At 31.3% G+C, this 21,463-nt stretch overlaps 1 protein-coding gene and 1 long non-coding RNA gene across 2 annotated transcripts; both read left to right on the top strand.

Annotated features, from left to right (window-relative positions):
- Nucleotides 1-1,427: 1,427 nt before the first annotated feature.
- Nucleotides 1,428-4,070, top strand: LOC136272090 (uncharacterized). Its single transcript, XR_010709996.1, has 3 exons — nt 1,428-1,564; nt 3,624-3,780; nt 4,026-4,070. It is a non-coding gene; the product is annotated as an uncharacterized lncRNA (long non-coding RNA).
- A 376-nt stretch (nt 4,071-4,446) lies between these two features.
- On the top strand, nt 4,447-19,672 carry LOC105335643 (uncharacterized). The gene is made up of 7 exons (XM_066073826.1): nt 4,447-4,583; nt 5,750-5,915; nt 6,069-6,118; nt 7,444-7,570; nt 13,227-14,484; nt 17,530-18,402; nt 18,947-19,672. Exons 5-7 carry the CDS (start codon nt 13,731-13,733, stop codon nt 19,348-19,350), a joined length of 2,031 nt encoding a protein of 676 aa, XP_065929898.1. The 5' UTR covers nt 4,447-4,583; nt 5,750-5,915; nt 6,069-6,118; nt 7,444-7,570; nt 13,227-13,730; the 3' UTR covers nt 19,351-19,672.
- The last annotated feature ends 1,791 nt before the right edge of the window (nt 19,673-21,463 follow it).

Here is a 21,463-nt window from a genome sequence, read left to right as displayed (position 1 = left end):
AGATTTAACTTTATATAGCTATTTTTTAAATACACAAGAATTAATGTCAATATGAAAGAGGAGAAAGATGGAGTGATTGGCAGTGATTCGGGGAAAATGACTGTTCAAGTGTTTGCAGTCACAGTGTTTATCGTTACTTTGAATTATACATTCAATATGCCCAAAAACTAGATCGAGAAGCTATTCTCGAAGTGTTTGTTAAAATCCTTTTTAAAAATCGTCTAAAAGCTTAGCGGGATAATTGTCGCATATGGATCAAGACACAGTAATTTTTTTAACAAAGTAAAAAGCTTGAATCTGTAACAAATGTATAAGTTTAAATTAGATTGATGATTAAAATGTCAATTGCAAAGACACTTTATTAAGTAACCCACATATAAGAAATGAACCTTTCATCATTTACAAATATCATTTTTAGAAAAACTATTTTCCTATCCCGAAGTTACATTTAGAGTTTAATTTTAGCATGAGATCAGAAAAATGTTTAGACTGGAAGAGAGATTTTTTTCTGCTACTGAATTGTTGATCAGACTACGAAGGCGACCTTATTGGGTACGAAATCTACTAAAGGCTTGTAGTCAACCAGAGCTAGGGCTAGACGACCTGAGAATGTACTTGAATTTTTTAGAATGTAAGTGAAAACTGTTGAAATTTTTCTTATCATACGGCAAATGAATTGCCCCGCATAGAGGAACTGATTACTTAAAACGTAAAAACAATTATTATCATTTCCTTAAACACCTTTGCATTTGCACAATCAATGTACATGTATTAATGGATGGTATAAATTATTTAAATTAGATGCATATGCGATACAGACTAAAAAAAAAACCGGTTCATGCCAAGAAGCATCATAGACCTATCTTGTAATTTATTCTTTATTTAATTCAAAGATATGCATCTTGTTGAACGGAAACAGGTCTTTAAAGAGGAAAAACCTCAGGTAAGGAATTGAGAGAGAGAGAGAGAGAGAGAGAAGGATTGGTTACGTAAGATAGATAAGACGAAAGGCAGGCATTAATGAAGACACACTTACATAAATTTATAAAGACAAGATAGAGAAAAGAAAGAAGAAACAATAGAAAGGACAAGAGAAAGAAAGCATGTAAAATTAAACTGAAACAAAATGATATATGAGGTATTTCCAACTTTGTCTCATTTTGATTTAGCGACACGCCTAAGATATGAGATTCCTTAAATTCATTAAAACCTTGTTCAACTGTTCTTTAAATTCGTTGAAAATGGTATAAAGATTTTTGTGATATATATATACAATAAATGTTTTTAGTGGTCATATATATATATATATATATATATATATATATATATATATATATATATATATACTTATGCTGCTAGAAAAGTTTTTTTTAACTCAAAATATTTATCAGAGTTTCAGTGAAATCTATAATGATTCTTACAGTTACTGTTACTGTCCCATGAGTTTGAGGGCAAAGAGGACTGGTTTTATGACAGAATCCGCCCTATTTTTGGCAGTACTGTGGATCCACTACAACTTTCAGAGTACCTATTGGAACAAAACTGTCTCACTGACACTGATTTGGTACGCAATTTTAACAAAAAATCGGCACGATATGCAATTCTTTTAATAGTGTTTTTAGGGGGTGAGGGGGTATTTTGATGCAGTTTTCACACCCATATTCCACCCATAATATCGATAATAGTTGTCAAAGAGTTTTCCTTCAGCTATTCCACGACCGTTGAATTAAAAAAGACTTCTTTTAAAAGACGAAAATACTAGAAAAATGTTTAATTCAAATCGCAATCAAATGTTGCGTTTATGTTACTGAACGAGGATTACTTTAATAAATAGAGTGAAAGTTTGTTGTTGGCACTGATCCACTGAAAATAACCCTTCAAATATTTGAAGTTGTCTTATTGTTAATTTTGATTATACATTTGACATGCCCAAAGCTAGATCTAAAAACTGTTCTAGAAGTATATTTATTGATATCTCCGTTCTAAAAAACATGCAAAAGCTTTTCGGGATAATTGTATCTTTCATATACCGGACATATGGATCTAGATAAAGTTAAAAGCTCTGAATTTGTAACAAAGGTCTGCTTTGTATTTTGTTTGATTTTTTAAAAGTTGATTTCACTGACATTTATGTATCCAACATATCAAATTATGAATCCAAAATTATTATAACTATCCTTTTAAGAATTTCTTATTTCTCAACCTGAAGTTATATTAAGATGTTTAATTTCAGTATGATATCCGAGATGTATTTAAATTGTGTAAAAAAAATTTGCTTTGCTTTATTACACGTATGTTCATTCTAGTACATATGTGTAAAAATTCGTCATTACATAAACTGATGACGTAATGCACATATTTTCCTTTCTACACGTACACGTACGCGTACATGTTGGTTTGCTTAATCTCTCTACTGTCGATCTACATCAGTACGTTAGCTAAAAGAACAGCCAAATCTTCTCCTATGGGAAATTTGAGTCTGACACCATCATGATTATTTTGTGCACTCCGTGATTTTTCTAAGGTCGCATTAGGTTATGACCAATCGATAAGCGGGGCATGAAGTTTTCATGTACATTTCAGTCCTGTCAGCTTCTATAGAGTAATGAATTAACTATAAGTTCCGTAAGAAACAACGGGAATCATACTCGGTAGATGTAAATATATTACACGAATCTGACCACTAATATCACATGACGATCATTCCTTTAAAGGGAATACTTGTTTAGACTATTTGTATTGTTTGCAATGCTTAAGTAAGGCATTTCTAATGATCAATCAAAATTTGAGAGCCATTCAAGGAGTATCAAGCAAGGTACAGAGCTTATAATTATTTGTTGTGTAAACAAGGTTTGTGCCCTGCTTATTCGTTTTGAACATAAATAAACAGTTCCTAGCTTTTGGTACATTCGTTTTAGGTGGAATGTTCTTAACATTCAAAATGTAAACAAAAACAAAGAATTGTGAGCTCTGTACGTATCTCTGACCACTGATACTCAAATTTCGATTGACTATTAGAAATGCCTCACTGAAGCATTGTAAAAATTAAAAACAGAAAAATAATTTTTTTTACAAAAATCGTGACCATGCCCCTTTAAACTTACATAACCAATATGATATGTACCAATGGAAAATAATCGTTAAATCATATATATTCGTCAATGAAAAAGAATTTTTTTTAGCAAAATTGCTATATTTAAAGTCGCGGTAGCGATCTATTGATCTGACTAAGAACGTATAAAATGGCTTTCTAGCTACGATGAACATTATTTCATACAAATAGACATTAAATCACACTTAAATACTGCGATTCGTTTATCAATGAACGATGATTAATTTATTTTAAAAAAAACTTGAAATCCATATATTCACAAGAATTTATGTCAATATCAAAAGGGGAGACAGTAAATAATTGGCATTGACTCAGGAAAAATGACCATTCAAATTTTTTAACAAAGAAAAAGCTCTGAATCTTTAAGAAATGTATAAGTTAAATTTTGCTTGATGTTTAAAATGTCAATTTCAGTAACCACCAATTCAAATAGTGAATCTTACATTATAACACATATCATTTTATTAAGCAAAACTGTTTTCTTATCTAATCATTTAGAGCTTAATTTCAGGATGATATCCGAGAAATTTTTCGATTGAAAGGAAAATTGTTAGCTGCTGCTGAATTGTTGCACAGACTACGAAGACAGCCGAATTGGATACATTATCTTTTAAAGGCTTGTAATCATCCAGAGCTAGGGCTATTTGACCTGAAACTACACATAATTGGTGAGTAAAAGTATAAGATACTCGTCTTATCATATTGCGAATGAATTCTTTTGTTAAGAGGAATTGATAACGTAGAATGTAAAAACAATCATTAAAATTTCATAAAACACTTCAAAATTTGCACAATCAATGCATTATTGGAAAGTAAAAAGCATATAAATGAGATACATAAGATAAAGCTAAAAGGTTCATGCCAGGAACCATCATATTCCTTATTTGTAATTTATTTTTTATTTCATTCAAAGACTTTGATTCTGCTGAACGGGAGTGGCTCTTTACAAACGAAATACAGGTGAGGAATTGAGAGAGAGAGAGAGAGAGAGAGAGAGAGAGAGAGAGAGAGAGAGAGAGAGAGAGATTGGTAAGGTGAGATAGATAAGACAAAAGCGATCATAAATGAAGACCCACTTTGTATTATTTTAACTTTTGATTTATATAGATTCATATACCAATATATTTTTACCGTTTTGTTTAGTGGGTTTTTTTAATTTATGAATACTCTGTTCAACGATCTATAACATCATTGAAAACAACATTTAGATTTTTGTGATCAGTAGAAGAATGTTATCAGTGATCCTAAAACTGTTTCTAAATTCTTATTGATACTGCTATCACTCAAAACAATTATCAAAGTTACAGTGAAATTTTTAATAATCTTACCTTTACAGTATCCGTTCCATTGGTTTGAAGGCAGAGAGGACTGGTTTAATGCGAGAATCCGTCGTACTTTTTGCAGTACTGTGAATCCACTACAACTTTCAAAGTACCTTTTTGAACAAAACTGTTTCACTATTACTGATTTGGTACGTAATATCAACAATTAAAATGCACGATATGTAATGTGTTTAATATTGCTTTTTTTCTTATGGGGGTTATTTAGATGCATTTTTCAAACCAATATTTAACCAAAAATAGAGAAAATTCTTGTTAAAAAAAATTTGCTACACAGCTATTCTATGACTGTTTAATTAGAGAAGACTTTAAAAAATACTAGAAAGTTTTTTTTTAATCAAAATGTAATCAAATATTGCGTTTTTTTTCCATTAGCGAAAATCAATTTTATTGGATTGTTAATTTGGACTATACATTTGACATGCCCAAACACTATCTTTAGAAACATTTCTAGAAGTATTAATTCACTCCTTTCTGATAAACGTGCAAAAGCTTTGCAGAATAATTATACCTTTTATTTACCGGACATACGGATCTAGACAAAGTAAAGAGCTCTGAATTTGTAACAAATATATGCGTTGAAAGGACTATGTGCGGTATGGTCAAATATCTGCCCCCAATTTTAACCAATTTTTAAATAGTGTCCAATAAAAATCAAATCTTCATAAATCATTGTACAGTGGATGCCTTTAATTAAAATCATGATTTAAGTCATCATTGCTCATTCGTTATTTATCTATGAAGTCAACTAAATGACCTAATTCCCGCAAACTTGTAAACAATTGAACATATTTTCAATTTTGCTTTATATTTTGCCTTCGGAAGTATAGAGCGCAGGTCTGCTCAATTAAGATTTTAACATACATTTTTCTTCTGGTAAATATGCACATTATACTAAAAATGGGACTTGAGCAAGTCTGCGCTCGATGTTTCCCAGTCAAAAAACCATCGGAAAACATCCATATTTTGCGACAAAACATCAATTTATCAAATTTAGGCAATCTTCATGACGTCATATCTACATTATGACGTCACAGTGGTAATAATCATTTGCATCCTTATTTTGAATATGATTCTATCTATCTTCCACCTTATTTTTTAAGCTTTTTATAAAACTTTAATGTTGGGGGCAAAAAATGCATATAACCGCACATAGTCTTTTGCTTGAGTTTTGAAAAATATTAACTTCATAGACAAGTAGCCAAAATATCAAATTGTGAATTTTACACTTTTACAAATATCATTTTAAGCAAAACTTTTCTTTTATCCTAAAATTATATTTAGAGTTTATTTTCAGCAAAAGATCCAAGAAATCTTTAAATTAAAAGGAAGATTGTTTGCTGCTACTGAATTGTTGAGCAGACTACAAAGACGACCTTATTGGATACATTATATAAAAGAGGCTTGTAGTCGTCCAGAGCTAGGGTTGAACGAACTGAAAATTCTCATCGAGGTTAAAATGAGTGAGTAAAATGTCTTAGAATTTGACATATATTTATATTCATATTCATATTGTAAATGTATTGTCTCGCATAGAGGAATTGATAACATGTAGTAAAAACAATTACTAAAATTTATTAACCTAAACTATAATTCATTCTTTTTTTCATTTAAAGTAAGAGATACTGCTGAGCGGAAAGTGCTCTTTAAGGGGGAAAAAACTGAGGTGAGGAATTGAGAGAGAGAGAGAGAGAGAGAGAGAGAGAGAGAGAGAGAGAGAGAGAGAGAGAGAGAGAGAGAGAGAGAGAGAGAGCGGTTGTTAGATAAGATGTTATTATGTTAAGGGGAAGGTATAAGCGAAGACCCACATAAATATATTGAGAAAAGACAGAAAAGAAAGAGGAAAAAACCAGAAAGGACGGGAAGAAAAGAACAAGTGATACTTTAGGTGAAACGAGATTTCGTTTGTCAAAGAAGAGAAAGAGTAATGGAGAAACTATAAACAGGAGGAAAAGAAAAATAATAGACAGAAAATATACTTAAAATATTACTTATTAGGTTTGTTACTGACTGTTTACAGAAATTTGTGGGGCCGGTAAAGTCCATAGAAGGCAAGGCGGAGCCGAGCCTTCTATGGACTTTACCAATCCCACAATTGTTTGTAAACAGTCGGTAACAAACGTAATAAGTGTTTTGTTTTGTCGAGGACCTTAAGTTGGATATGTTAACAAACAAAAGGTAATATATAACAATTAAACTCATAGCTTAATTCTCTAATTTTTAACCTTACTCGTCAGTCGTCTGTGCAAACATTGATGCCATTGTAGGATCGTTTTATAGACCCCTTCACGATAACTGCGGCACGGCTCTCTTGCAGGGCAAAATGATTTACTTTGCCGAAATTTCAGTATTTAAATAATTAAACGACGTAAATGAAACAATTGACGTTACGTCATATTTCACCAAACCACGTCATTTGTAATTACGTCACTGTCAAAGGGGGATCACTCCAAATATTTTGAGGCTTAAAAGTTAAAGGTATGGTCGAACGTTTGTGTAAAAAATCAGCTCAAATTACGTTACGTCCGCCATTTTGTCGTATAAATTTTGACGCTCGCGGTGTTAAGAAACTTATAAGGCAATCACGTGACGCGATTCATCCAATGACGTCGAGACATTCTATTCCGAGGCAAAACCAAAAGAGCAGCATTGGAATTATGTGAAGACTGGTAACTTACTGAAGCAAATTGTTGTTAAGAATATTTGTTGCAAGTATGATTACAACGTTAATGTCAGGGTAAATAATTACAAGGGTTTCAATTTTTAAATATATCAACTTACAAATGTACGAATTTATGTTGCCATCCTATGTTTGAACTTAATAATATCCGGTAGTTGAGAAGAAGAATTATGGAGAAAAGTTATGATCATTAAGTATTTAGAATTCGACGTTTAATGTTATATAAAACATAAGTTTTCTTATTAATGTAAATTACTTTCATGCATTTCAACTTATTGTCGGTCCTTTAACAGGCACTCTCATATCTTCAGGTATCCGATTACGTCGAGAGAGGCATAAAAGAAGAGGTTAGGGGCAGTTATGATGAAATATCCACTGAAATTTCAGATAAACTTGAACAGACTGATGAAGAAATTGCCTTGAATTGGGAACAGCTTGGTGAGATCATTATTTTATCTACAGACAAAGATAACAAAGAACTGGTTTGTGTTTCTTGCTTCAAAAATTTATGCAATCATACACCTTGAAGATGTTTTGAAAAATAGTTATAAAATTTGAAAATTTAATCTATTCAATTATTTTATTAAATGATGTATATAAAACTAATATTATATGATTTTGTAATAAAAAGATACATATATAATTGCATGCGGCCAAAAAGTGAGAGAGGACTGAGTTAATCAAATTACTCAACGTACAGATACCCGCTGTATTTGTACTCCATCTTGATCATGGGGTCTGACCTAATCAGTATTAGTGTAAGCAATGTACCACGCCGCTCAACAAATTTACATTGCAAAATCAAAGTATTTGCAATGTTTCCAAGACCATGTGATATTTAAAGCTGACCTGAATTCATAAGTACGCATTATTTGCCTTTTATCCCCGACTGCCGAGGCAAAGCAGACTGAAATCCAAGTAAATATATTTCAAAAATCCGATAATTGTAGACCGTTTTCCTGTATATGTTATAACATCGCACATGCGCAAACCACACTCTGTGGCAGATCTTGCAATGTCAGCAATCGCATGGATTTTAGAAACAGGGCCTTTTTAGAGAAACCAATTAAAATGATGTTATGTTGGATGTAGTGCCGCCGGGGTTTTCATAAAGATGCAGACGTTATGCACCCTGTGTGAACGACACACGTATTCGATGTGCATGCAAAGTAAGACAGCACTATTTGTACCAAATAATGCGCATACCTTTGAAATCCTTTCAAAGAATAAGTATATTTTGTGTTTTATATTGCTTGAAGTCTCCTTTAATCTTTATTACTTTTTATTACAATATGTTGTTCTTGCATTTAGAAGTCCGTGCAACCTGAATGCCTAGAATCGGAAATTGAAGCATCCGACCGTAACTTTTTCAACCGGTATATATACCAGAGGGGCGATCGAAATTAATATGGCGACCAAATGCTTTTATGAATTAATGTCAGCTTTTAACATATCAGATACAAACTTACACTGACAGACTTAATTGTTATACATTCTACACACCTTTTTAAAATCTCGTGCGATGAACCATTTCAATTATTGTTCAGTCAACATTCGATAAACCGTGAACTGTTGCTATAGCATGGCCAATGATTATGCAATGAGTCCGGCTGAAAACGAAGAGATAAGAATATTAAGGCATTGAAGAAAAAATAAGTCGTGAATGTGGTTGGCTAATTCTGAGATGCAATATTAGAATAAACAGAATTTCAATTCGAACGTTAAGTATAAGATGTCAAATAGTTGATTTAAATATCGCCATAAATGTTTACATGTAAATGTATTTTTTTCTTCAATGTCGCCACCTCCATATCCTGCATGAATAATCAAAGAAACCATTTTATTGTTTGCATTTACTTTTAACAAAATAATAGCGAGCACAGCTCTCCGACGGGGAGCGCCGGCGCGAACCGAGCTCTACCGACAAGGCGTGTGTGGAAAAAAAATCGGACTAGTTGCACATTCATTCAACGGATTTTTTTGTCGTCAGTAAATCGGACCTGATTGTTTTAATCGCCCTAGTAGTTCCCTGTAATCATGGAAATTTTCATCACTTCACACTCTCACGAGAATCAGCAAGACAATATAAAAACAATAACGATCTATACGACATACAGTTAATGTTACCTCTAAAGTTCACCTCAGTACACTCTTAATCAAAAGTAATCGAGTGACGTCACAAAGGTTTACACATTCAACCGATAGATTTTTTCGGTGTCAGTAAATTTTGACCCACAATTCAATGGTTTCCAACCTCACGTTCTCGCGAGAACCAAAGAAAAACTTTTGAGAAGCATATAAGATGTGTAACTTGAAGAACATCATGCTTTTTAAAATTAATAAAACAGTATACTTCGCGTACTGTTATTTCTCATGGGAGTTTCAAAGTGTCAGTCGACATTTAATTAACGTGAACTTTGACGTCACAATAAGGGGAAATTACTCTAACTGAAGTTATTGTAAATCTGCTTAAATTACAAAAATCCTCTCAAAATCTTGCAAAGCTAAAGAATGAGGACATTTCTTCAGATATACGAAACAGTTGTAACTTGCACTCATTTTGATGACTACTCACATTTATTATATTCACTATAATTACGGTGATTTCCAGCAACATAAGCATCGGTTTTTTTTAAAGGGGGGTGGTTGCAGCCTCATCCAAAAAATCTTTAGAAGCAAAAATAAAAAAAGGATAATCCTCAAAATTATGAAAATTCTAATCCTTCAGCTCTTTAGCAGTTCAATGGTTTCTTTATTTTCACTTCCATTTATTACATGCTTCCAATCCCAAGTGGAGGGGGGGGGGGCAACTCCGTGTTCCCTAAAAATGATAAGCAAATATTTTTTAGCGTAAATTGATATAAAAAATTAAAAAAAAATAAATAAGAAAAAATGTCTTCTGCAAAAAAGGGGATGAACTGACGTTACAATCGGTTTAAAAGAGGAAAATCAGTGCAATGAAATTTAAAATTAAAATCTTTATTATTCAACAACATTGTATCTGAGATAAAACTATTGTTCTACTTATAAATAAATAAATTATAAAATATTTTATAAACTATGAAAAATGAAAATTTACTGAAAAATAGGTGTGAACAGTCCTGTACCACAAAATATCGAGGCAAGATAATACTTGTAAAATGATGTAGACTGAAGAAAAACATTGATGATAGTTTTGTTTATATCGTCACCATTTTTGGCATTGCGAATACTTTTGAAACGAGACTGTAGGAACAAAAGTACGAAAAAGACCCATGCGACGTGCAGTACCGTTTATAATTGTATACGCTGAAGCTTATTTTGTTAAGGGTTCATTTCTACATTCATAATTCTTAAATTAAATTCATTTATGTAGAGAGAAGGAATAAGTACTACCCAAATTAAGTAAAAAGTAGCACAGTGGCAGAACAATTTTTTGGTACAATTTTCTGCCGCCAGTTTATGTGTGTTAGAAACTCATTGAAATTTCCTCTGGTGTTTTTTTTTCAGAACAAAATTAGATACATTGTACCTTATTCTCTACACATAAGGCACGACGTTCCTATTTCTAAGAAATTAATTTCGACACGATGCGTATCATTTTCTGAATTGTGGTTTTTTTTATAATTCAAACCTTTCAAATCATTGATAATTTTACCCGTTTCACGAAATTTACGCATTTGTATATGTCAGAAATCTACCGGACAACCATTTCTATCCACCAACTTTAAGTTTAATTTAACTACAGTATAGCGTGCAATTCAAATGTTTTAAACCATTCCAAAAGACATTATTTGTTATTTGAATCTTTTAATTTCACAAATCTAGGCAACAAACAGATACATGTATAGCATCAACACAACCAAAATCAAATTGTACTTTGATGCAACTTAATTGAATGTCTAAAAGGATAATGATATGGAGAATATTGTTTCTAACTGCGCTCGTATATAATTTTTTGAATTATCTAAAAATAAAGTTTGTCTCTCTCATTTTAAAATGATCGTGTTTACCTGATGTAAACTCCCACAATCTTTTATCATGTTAGTCTTTTAAACCACACGTGTCACCTAAAACATTTTGATAAGCGTGTTCGAAATAATAACTATATATATACGCATAAAACCTCCATTTATGAGAATTTGTTTTTGATAAATTGTATTCAAAGCAGTATGTTTTCGATCGCTAAATAATATCTCTACTGGTAAGATCTAGTCGATAAATAATATCACGTGATATGTAAATGAGTATGTCCGATATGCTTTATTTTTTCGTATACATATCCTCTACCTGATCTATTTGAAAGAACAGAGCCAATAACGTGAACAATATTCACTGTTATTAGATGTTGACTTCAATAATGTCTTAATCATTACAGTATAAAACGATTTAAGCTGATAACAAAATTAGGATGTGTCATTTTTTAACTATCATTTGAAAATAAAATTATGGTAGATTTTTTGTTTTTCACCGTATAAAAAGTGGCCACTGACATAATTATGTTAAAGGACATCATACTTTTGGTAAAGCCTGTTATCTGTAACGAAGTTTAGGGTTTTTTTTTTTAAATTGTTGGTTTAATCCATTCCGTATTTAGATTCCTTTTTTACATTCAAAATTAAGTCATTATTTCTATCTTTTATATTGGTTTCGTGTATTTAATATTTGCCCGATTGATAGAATTATTGTTGTTTTTTAAATTTTTGTTGAATTTTAAACAAACAATTCTACTTAACTGACTCAACTTTTCAAAGCCTAACAAAAGTAATAAAACATCAATATTTTCTGTTAAACAGATGCAAATGCAATGATATCATAGTTAGTATTTGTCAAACTACATGTAGTTAGTCTATGGGTTTTTAAGCTATCTTTATAACCTTCTTTGTGAATAAGCGTATCACAGAAAGTCGCTTTAAAAAGAAAAACACACTGAGTGCGGTTACAATATAGTAGAAAAAGGGAACAATATAGTCCTCAACAACCTGATTTAATTAATTTGAGAGACCATCAAACACCTCTTGATAACAATTAAGCATGTTTTGTTAGCTCGTACAAAACAGATAAGCTAAAACGAAAAAAGTTACACATTTTTAAATGATAGAAGGCTAAATTGCACAGAAATCAAATGAACACCTTTAAATGAAAGTTTCGAAATTGTCAATACACGTTATGTTTTTTAAGTTATTGATAGTAAAATTGAAATTCATTTCTAAATAATAATGCACAGATTAGAATTAGGTTTTACTAAGCCATTATTTTGTGTATTTTAGAAAATATTTCAAATAATTAATTTCAAAAATGTTTCATTCTAGGTGAAATTGCATTTGATTTTTATGTCTTTTTTTTAACCTCTCTCTTTATATTTTTTAGTCAATCGTGATTGTGGTTATTTTGAAAAAATCGAAACACTTGTTTGCTTTAAACTGTTGAATTTATTCCAAGCTGATGACTTATAAAGAATAATGTGCCTTAAAGACGACAAACCCAGATCGCTTTGAGCAGATATATCGGGCACATAAAAGGAGTGATTGTTACAAACATTGAATTCTCAATATTATGTCACAATCACTAAAAATTAATGAAAAATCCTATATATCCTATAATATATCCTGACGCAATATTTACATTCGCTGTTCAACGTCATCAATACACACTTTATATAGCGAAAAGTGACTGACCTTGCTCTATAACATGCACAATTATTTTAAGGGGATGTCACAGTTCTGTAGTGAGTTTTATACTTAGCTCAAGTTATTTTTTATTTCTAACTATCTACATAGATTAGTTAATAGAGTTTTATACATTGAACAAAAATCATTTACATTCCGATCCACTTCAATACAATACCAGTTTTTAAAGTTTTGAATTATTTCTTTCTTTAAAAAAAGTATAACACTCTCTGAAAGTTGTTTTGTTTCATAAATCAATATCGAAATAATGTACACAACCTTTTTCTTAAAGTTTGCACTGTACTTATAAAAATCTTTTTTGTCTCCTTTTAAGAATAGTATAAATTTTTATACGTTTATTGTATTTATCATCGTATAATTTTATATTTTTAATGGCCTGATTGTATTTTTACTTTTAATAGTATCACAATGTTATAAAATTTCAGAATTAGGAAGGCTGAGACCGCCAGTAAGCTTCACTCACAAAATGATTTCACCTCATCTCAAAGACCTGTTTCAATCAGTAGAATCAGCTTTTTGTGTGCCAGAAAATACGGAACAATTGTCGTTTGCAGCAAATTTGCTGAAAGCTGTGCATTCGGATAAAATTGCGTCTGAAATAAAACTGCTATCAGATAGACTGGAGTTCCTTGATTGCTCTAAGGTTTTTGGAAATGAAGATCCCGGAACTGTTTGTGCACTTAACGTTGACATTGTCTTTAACAAGGATCACCTTGGAGTAGTGAAAATGGTATGTATACAAATCTAGTTTTTTTTTTAAATTTGAATTTGATTGATATTTAAACATATATTTACGTTATATTTAGGACCCTATCCAATGGAACAATACAGCTCTCTTTAAAAGCGAAAGAATCCTGAAAGTGATATTAGTACACAGCAGATCCCTGCGAGTTGTTGAAACAAAACTACGAGTTTACAAGGAATATGAAATGCTGTTTCGCTCAAAAACAATACACTTACAGCACAAACATGAGGATTTTGATGAAATCGCAAAAAAGAGTGCAAATGCAAAAGTATCCCTATTTCAAAGAACCATACTTTATTTAGTGGAGAGCATTCCTTCTGAAAATCTTACCGTAATTGTTTCCAAAGCTGCAAATGATTCTTTGATACAATCTAAAGTCAGAAAAATTTGTGACAATGAATTTGTCACAGACAGAGGAGAAACAGTTGGAGCAGTTAACAGTAACAGCTACACATGTCGATTATTTTCAACTGTTAGACGTATAAAACGGACGTTAGTGGAAAATACATTGCGTACAATTTGTAAATCGTTGGGACTTGAAATATCCAAAGAAATTATGGGTCATATTGAATATAAAATGAATCCAATGTACTCTTTCGTTTATGAAGACCAAAAACGAGGAATTCTCGATACACTTATTGAAACAATCGCTGTTCAAACGAAGCCTTTCCTCGACAAAATTTGTAATCCAATCTTTTTGGCCACTGGTTCATTTATTGGGACATTTGTCTTCTCCGTTGACGTTAACTCATTAAATTGGAGACGAAAAGTAGCAGATGCAATTTATCTAATGATTTCTGAACACCGAAAAGATATCGTTGAAATAGCAACGCTCTTGGTGGAATATATGTGCACAAAAACAGCTGAAGACCTCAAAAATTTAAACAAAAGACTCGAAAAATGGAAAAAAAAAACTGAATGTATGGATATAATTGAACGTAAGTATGTTGACAAGGTGAGGTGGTGTAGTTTGGACTAAAATTTAGACGACGAAGGATTATCGAATCTGAACATATCTCGGAGATACCACTTGTAAATATTATGAGAATTAGTGAAAGTTTCATTAGATCTTATTTCAAATTAAAACACAGAAGAATAGCTGCATTTTAAGTTACAATACATAACGTGAGGACACAGGAGTATTTTGCTCACAAGACAATTTATCTTAACATCAAATTTACTTGCCTTCTTTTAGCATTACAAGAAATGTTACGGGAAGGTTCCAATTCAGATTAAACGGAATTGAAAAGCTGTAGAGATAAATTTAAAGAATTAAGAATTAAATTTAAATTTGAAATAAATTATTGAATATATAATTAGATATATAGTTATATCAATCTCTTCAAAAGATATTTCGGCACGACATTTTAAACGACAAAAACAATGGCCGTCATCTTCAATAACAAAGTAAAATAGGAATAAGTTGCTTTATTTGAAACATTAATTAGTCGCACATGTACTGTACATGTTATTTATAAATTGGTTTGTTCTCGCGGAACCCAAAAAGGGCTCTTAAGAGAATAACCTTCGAAAAATAAACCCACTGTCAAGGATAGACAAAACCCCTAAAATAAACAATTTTTTTTTGAAGCCCAATAAAGTACTAAAAAGGACATTGTATATGACTATTAAATGATTTTTTTTTATTATTTGCTAAGTTAAGATACGCACGTGACGCGATTACAAAGTACATATGACGAAACAAAATGCACTAAACGTACTGTTATACATTGCTTATACTATAAAGATTTAAGTGAAGATCTTTTTTTTTTCGTTGATTAGAAAACTAACTTTTCCCGGTAGTGAGCTTTGAAACACTTACAGATAGCTGCACAAGTCTTTACGCCCATTAAGGTTAATTTAAAAGCGAGGTATACGTTAATAAAAGGCAATATAAACAAAGGATATTTATTTATTCAACGCTTTGGTAATGATTCAGGTAGTTCAGAATATTTATAACGCAGCACTGTTAAAGGGGTATGGTCACGATCTTGGTCAGATTTTATTTTCCTGTTTTTATTATTTACAATGCATTATGAATGCAATTTGTAATAATCAAGTGAAATTTGGGTGGCCGTCGATGAGTTTTAAGCGAGATACAGGGCTCACAATTATTCGTCATGTAAACAAAGCTCGTGCCCTGTTTTTGTTTACATATGTTCAATATACCAGTAAAATATCCTTTTCAATATTCTTTTTCATTTTAAGAATAAACGATTAACACATTCATTTTAGGTTTAAAACTGGAATTTTCACTTCAACATTCAAAATGTAAACAAAAGCTTTGCTTACATAGCGAGGAATTGTAGGCTCTGTAACTTGCTTATACCTCAACAAATGTCACTCAAATTGTGATTGCTTATTAAAGATGCCTTACTGAAGCATTATAAACATTAAATCGAAAAAATAATTTTTGACCAAAATCGTGACAATACCCCATTTAGGCTAACAATGAAAATATCAGCGAATTTAAATGTTCATAAAACGATGCATCTGTTATTACAAAATATTTATGTAAAGTTGTTTTCTCATGATAGAAATGTGATATCAAATGAAACAGTACCGTAAATGCTACTTTGAATGACACTTAGTGTGGTCCCCCAAATTGATACAGGTATGTGTTGATAATTCTCCCGAATGGAGGGCATAAACAAATTTCAATATTACAAGGACATATCCTTGTTTAAAATTTTAAATGATAATGAAATTCTACTTTTCTGAAAAAATCTTAAAAGTGCTGCTGCTTTCTATAGAGTTAATCTTTTATTAGAATAAATATCAAAGAAATGAGCTCCGGTTGGAATTTATATGACCTTCGCTTAATATTTTACGTATTTATTAATTCATTCTGTAGATTTCATTAAAGCAGCAGCACTTTTTAATAAATTTCTCATGCCCTTAATTTATATCAAAAAGATTGAAATGATTTGTTAAGTGTATGCCCTTGTAAAACGCAAATTTAGATACGCTTCCAGATGTGAAACACATCAAACTTGTACATTAAACACCCTAGAAAATTAAAGATATAATACACTCTCTAAAAAATAATTACATGCCGAATCAAAACAAGCATGGTATATAGAATTTAATAGTATAATAATTGTTTTATGATTATGCTCTATTCATTTATAAAATGCATTTTTTTATGTAAAAAAAAATGATTGGTCCGCCTCTCTTTACACATAATATGCGTCAAACTTTACAGTATGAAGTCCCATCGACAAGTGCACCGCGATCAGTCTGTTGTTTATATTTATCGTTGTTGGACTTATTTGACTACAAAGTTGCACACATCGGTAATTCTTAATGTAGTTTAATGTATTTTTTTGTATGATGATATTTCCCGTACTTTATGGTCGGCGCGACCACAAAGTAAACAATTACAGTGCTGCGAAAATATTTAAGTTTTACATAAAAGATATGACTATGAATTATAACCCGAAAATTGAAAACTACAAATGAAACTCGCCGACTCGACAAAATCTTTAAAATTACTGTTTGTCGAGTGATAATTTATAAAAACAAATTAGCATTTGATTGAATAGACGTCCTTGCACAGAGAATAAAATAAATGTGAAAGCTTTTATTAACTCTCTCTCTCTCTCTCTCTCTCTCTCTCTCACACACACACACACACACAAATGACCTCCTTGCGCTTATAGCTAACCGGAAGTTCAAATTCAAACGGTCAGAGTAGAAATAAAACATTTAATTACAAAAACAAAATAACAATAAAGGAAATTATAATCTCATATTCATGTCGTTTAAAAATATGGTTTAGGGTCTAACATTGTATAATTTATGCATAGTTTCTTAGTGAAATAAATTGAATAAGCATAAGTAAAGTTGCACTAACTGTGCATATATTGAATAATATTTCCTTAGTTATACGAGGACTGTTAAGGGCAAAACGGTATTTCGAAAAGAAGTATAATTTTTTTTTCAAAGTGTAATATTCTGTAATTGCTATCTTTTTGGCATAGTGGTGTCCATATGGGAGAAACGGGAAGCTATGAAAAACATTAGTGGACTTGGCAGCCACAGATCAATTTTGAATCTTATTGCTGGCATAAAGAATGACAAACCGACATTAAAGGTTTTTCTAAATATTGACGACCAACACGCTATAAGTATCATCAAGGATCATCCAGATATTCCTAAAGGAACATATTTTGAATTCGTTGTTGTCAAATCAAACAAAGAACAGAAGGATCCTGCGAAAATGAAGAACTACAGTTCGTATCCCATTGAGAAGAACGTGCAGGAAATGTTGAGTAAAACAATAAAAACCCAAGGAGAAAGAATATATGCAAATCATTCAAGCGTTGTTGGACTTGGAATAGGAAACAGGGACTGTAATGGTCAGATAACGCCCTGCATTATCATTTACTGCCTCGACAAAGATTTGGTACCGTTTGGAGAAGAACCGCTTCCAAAAACCTTAGAAGGTTTTTATTGCGATATTCGAGAAGATTTCATAATGTTCGGAGCTTGCTTTGACTGCCACGAAATTGCTCATCCGAATCCTGGTTGTTGCATTGGGTTACCTTCTAATGGTATTGGTTCCGCTGGGTTTTTAGCAAAGACGAACGAATCGGGTTTGGAAACCTCGGGATTTCTAACAGCAGCTCATGTAGCTGCAGAAAATTGGACTGATTTATACTACAACAAAGTCTTTTTATCAGAGTTGGAGATTGATCAGTATAATTATGAAATTGTTCATTGTCCGCTATTACCAAATGATAACAGTGGGCAGATTATCGGAAAAGTCAGAGAATCTTATTGTGGAAATTGGGGACCAGAAGACATCGGGATTGACGCGGCCTTTGTCCAAAACTATAAGCAAGATAAAGCAGGTATTGTGTATATTGTGAGGCTATTACGTTGACAAATTTTATTTTAGTAATGTCCATTTAAATATATAGAATAATTTTAGGTTATTAAAAGTCAACTCCATTGATGTTCAATGTTGTTTAGAATGTGACATTTCACAATAAGTTCCTCTCGAACAATATTACTTTAAACGTCCGTTTATAATTACTACTTAAACCACGTTTAGATTTAGATTAGACTTTTATATAAAAAAAAGGCTTTTAAAGTTTGTTTAAACATACAATATTGATTGAAAAAGTATACAGCTTGCACAATCTGATACCGTAGGGCGGGATTTCAGGGTTATTTCAAGGTCTACATCAAATAACCATCTGCTTAAAATGAAATTATTTGAACTTAAGAAGATCATACTTAAATCAGTTTCATATTTTTTAATCAGTTTATATTACTTTTTACAATTTAAAAAGATTTCAGTAGATTTTTTTAATTTGTTTTCATTTATCATATTTGTTGCTCTGATTTTAATTTTTCATCGTTAAAACTATATGCATATATACTATTTTTCAGCATGTAGGGAGCTTCAACCTGCAGATGAAAGTGAATTAGATTATGGCGACCAACTGATAGTCTTAAAAAGAGGCGGAACAACTGGAAAAACATTTGGTCGTTTACTCGATGGTTCCCATTCTCCTTGCGTAAATCCACGCTTGGACGATGTTGCATGGAAATTGGGTGGCTTTTATTTTTTTGATAGATGCTTTGCAGTTGAGGATATCAATGGACCATTTTTCAATCTTGGGGATTCTGGCTCCGGAGTATTCCTTACAGAAAATGAAAATCCAACCAAACCGTTAGGAATAGCATTTGCCAAACTTGATTACGAGCCGATAACTTTTGTCTGTAGAATTGACCAAGTTGCGAAGGCCTTTAAATTACGTTTATATGAAATTGTCGAGACCATGGACATTTAATTACAAATTAAGAAATGGATTTCCAGTACATTTTTGCTGTTTCAATGGTTAATTTATTGTTTATATGAATTCAAAAGTCATCTGCATTGTTCTGTATTCTTACATGTATCTATTCATACTTGCGGATATTAAATCATTACTACTACTCCTTCAAAAAACGTTATAATAAGAATTGTACGTGAAAATAAAAAAAAATATTCGCTGTAGCCTTTCACTCAACATTCAGAAATTTCGACGACGTATTATCAATTAACAACCATTACTTCCATTCCTACTTCGACCCGATTTATCCCAGTCAACTTGAAATAAAAAATACAACAGAGTCTGCGTTATGTTTTTTTTTATATTTAGGTATTTTACTGGAAAGGGACATTGATAGTAACCTCATAACAAAACTTTATGATACCGTAATGATCATTTCTGTTGTCAACTTTGCTTACTTATGTAGCAATATGCCTTTATCACCTGCATATAGAGTTCTTGTCCCTCAGTTAAATCGATACGCAAGAGAAGGCTAGGCAAGCTACTGACGAACAAGTTGATAAAACAGGACTATCAACAGTCTAGATTGAAGTCGACTTTTCATAAGTTCTATGCTCAATACATCGACCTTTTGAACAAACACAATTTTCCACTAGGTCGCATGCTGACTGACGTTTTTGATACTTAATGTTTGACTATAATTAATCAACTAATTGCCTAATGGATTTTTCCGTTTCCCCGATTACGACAAAGAGCACACGGCGGGTGTGACCAGTCAGCAGATATTGCTCACTCCTCCTGCTTGTTATCACCACATTTCATTTTTAAAATACCAATAATGTGATGCTTTCATTTTATTTCATAAAAATAAAAAGTTTATATATGATATCAATTTAGATAAATATTATGAAAATCATAAGATAATAGAATTATAAAACAAGTTATATGAACTTTATTGCATGAAATGCGTCTGTGTTGTCTATAAATTCAAAACAACTAATTATTATTTGGTTCATGATTTTTAGTGTTGTATGATTTCACTACTGGCAAACCAATGAAATTTCTAATATGAAAAGATAAATGATTTATTATATTTTTTTTCCAAATTTGATATTTATTGATATATTATGGTGTTTTATGCATTTAGTAACTTTTAAAATTCAATTCATAACCATTATTAGCGTACAGGGCATTTTTTAAATTTTAAAAATGCAATCTGTTCGCCTCTAAAATAAGCCAACTTAAAATCAATACAAAATTTAAGACATCAAAGATTTATTCATAGTTGTTAACTTTTTAGATGTAAATGATTAGCAATCGTTGATACCATTACGTATGCTAATTGTAATAAAGTGACTCTTTATATTTATTTCTAATACAAATGCATTTGCAAAAAATGTGAGCTATACTAGTATATTTTTTCATAATACCTCAAACACAATGATTTATAATTTCTTTCCTCTCTGTATGTAGTTATATTTCTTTTATTTTGAAAATTTACTTAAACTATATAAAAAAAAATTATTCATATCCATTGTCCATTTCGTATTGAAATATACAAGTAATTCTTATGCATATTACTTATTACTCAACTCTTTAAACCCTCAAGATTAATTCCAAGTCTGTGGTTTTATTCATTGCATACAATGCTCATCGCTGCTGCTACAAAGAAGGGGACGGATTGGGTTGCAATAGTTAGTTTGTCATATTGTCTGTCACTAGACAAGGGGTTGTCATATCTTAAAGGGACTTGGACACGATTTGAGATCAACAATTTTATTTTTATTTTTTATGTATAAAATGGTTTACTGGTGCATTTTAAATGATTGACCAAAATATTGAATGTTAAAGTCCAGTTACAAGCGAGATACAGATGTAAAAATTGATTGTTATGTAAACAAAGCTCGAGTCTTATAGTTGTTTACAAAAATGTAATGTAGAGAATTACCATGTATTGGACAACATGACATGTAAAAAACAATTTAAACTAATTCAATATCTTCATAAATACTATTATCAACAAAAGAAAGATACATTTGATTGAAACTTACACCAATACAACACATTTGTAAAAAATGACAATATTCGAACTTTGTTTACGAAACAAAGAATTATGAACTCTGTATCTTGC

This window comes from Magallana gigas, chromosome 10 (genome assembly GCF_963853765.1).
Source record: "Magallana gigas chromosome 10, xbMagGiga1.1, whole genome shotgun sequence".
NCBI classification, from domain to species: Eukaryota; Metazoa; Mollusca; class Bivalvia; order Ostreida; family Ostreidae; genus Magallana; species Magallana gigas.
The sequence above is the reverse complement of the archived record's forward strand: the minus strand, read 5'-3'. Positions and strand labels throughout refer to the sequence as shown.

Excerpts from the sequence above, each read along its gene's own strand:
- LOC105335643 (XM_066073826.1), top strand. The coding sequence starts at position 13,731 with ATGCTGTTTCGCTCAAAAACAATACACTTACAGCACAAACATGAGGAT. Across the intron at positions 14,485-17,529 it reads ATGTATGGATATAATTGAAC|TGGTGTCCATATGGGAGAAA; the intron begins GTAAGTATGTTG and ends TTTTTGGCATAG. Across the intron at positions 18,403-18,946 it reads CTATAAGCAAGATAAAGCAG|CATGTAGGGAGCTTCAACCT; the intron begins GTATTGTGTATA and ends ACTATTTTTCAG.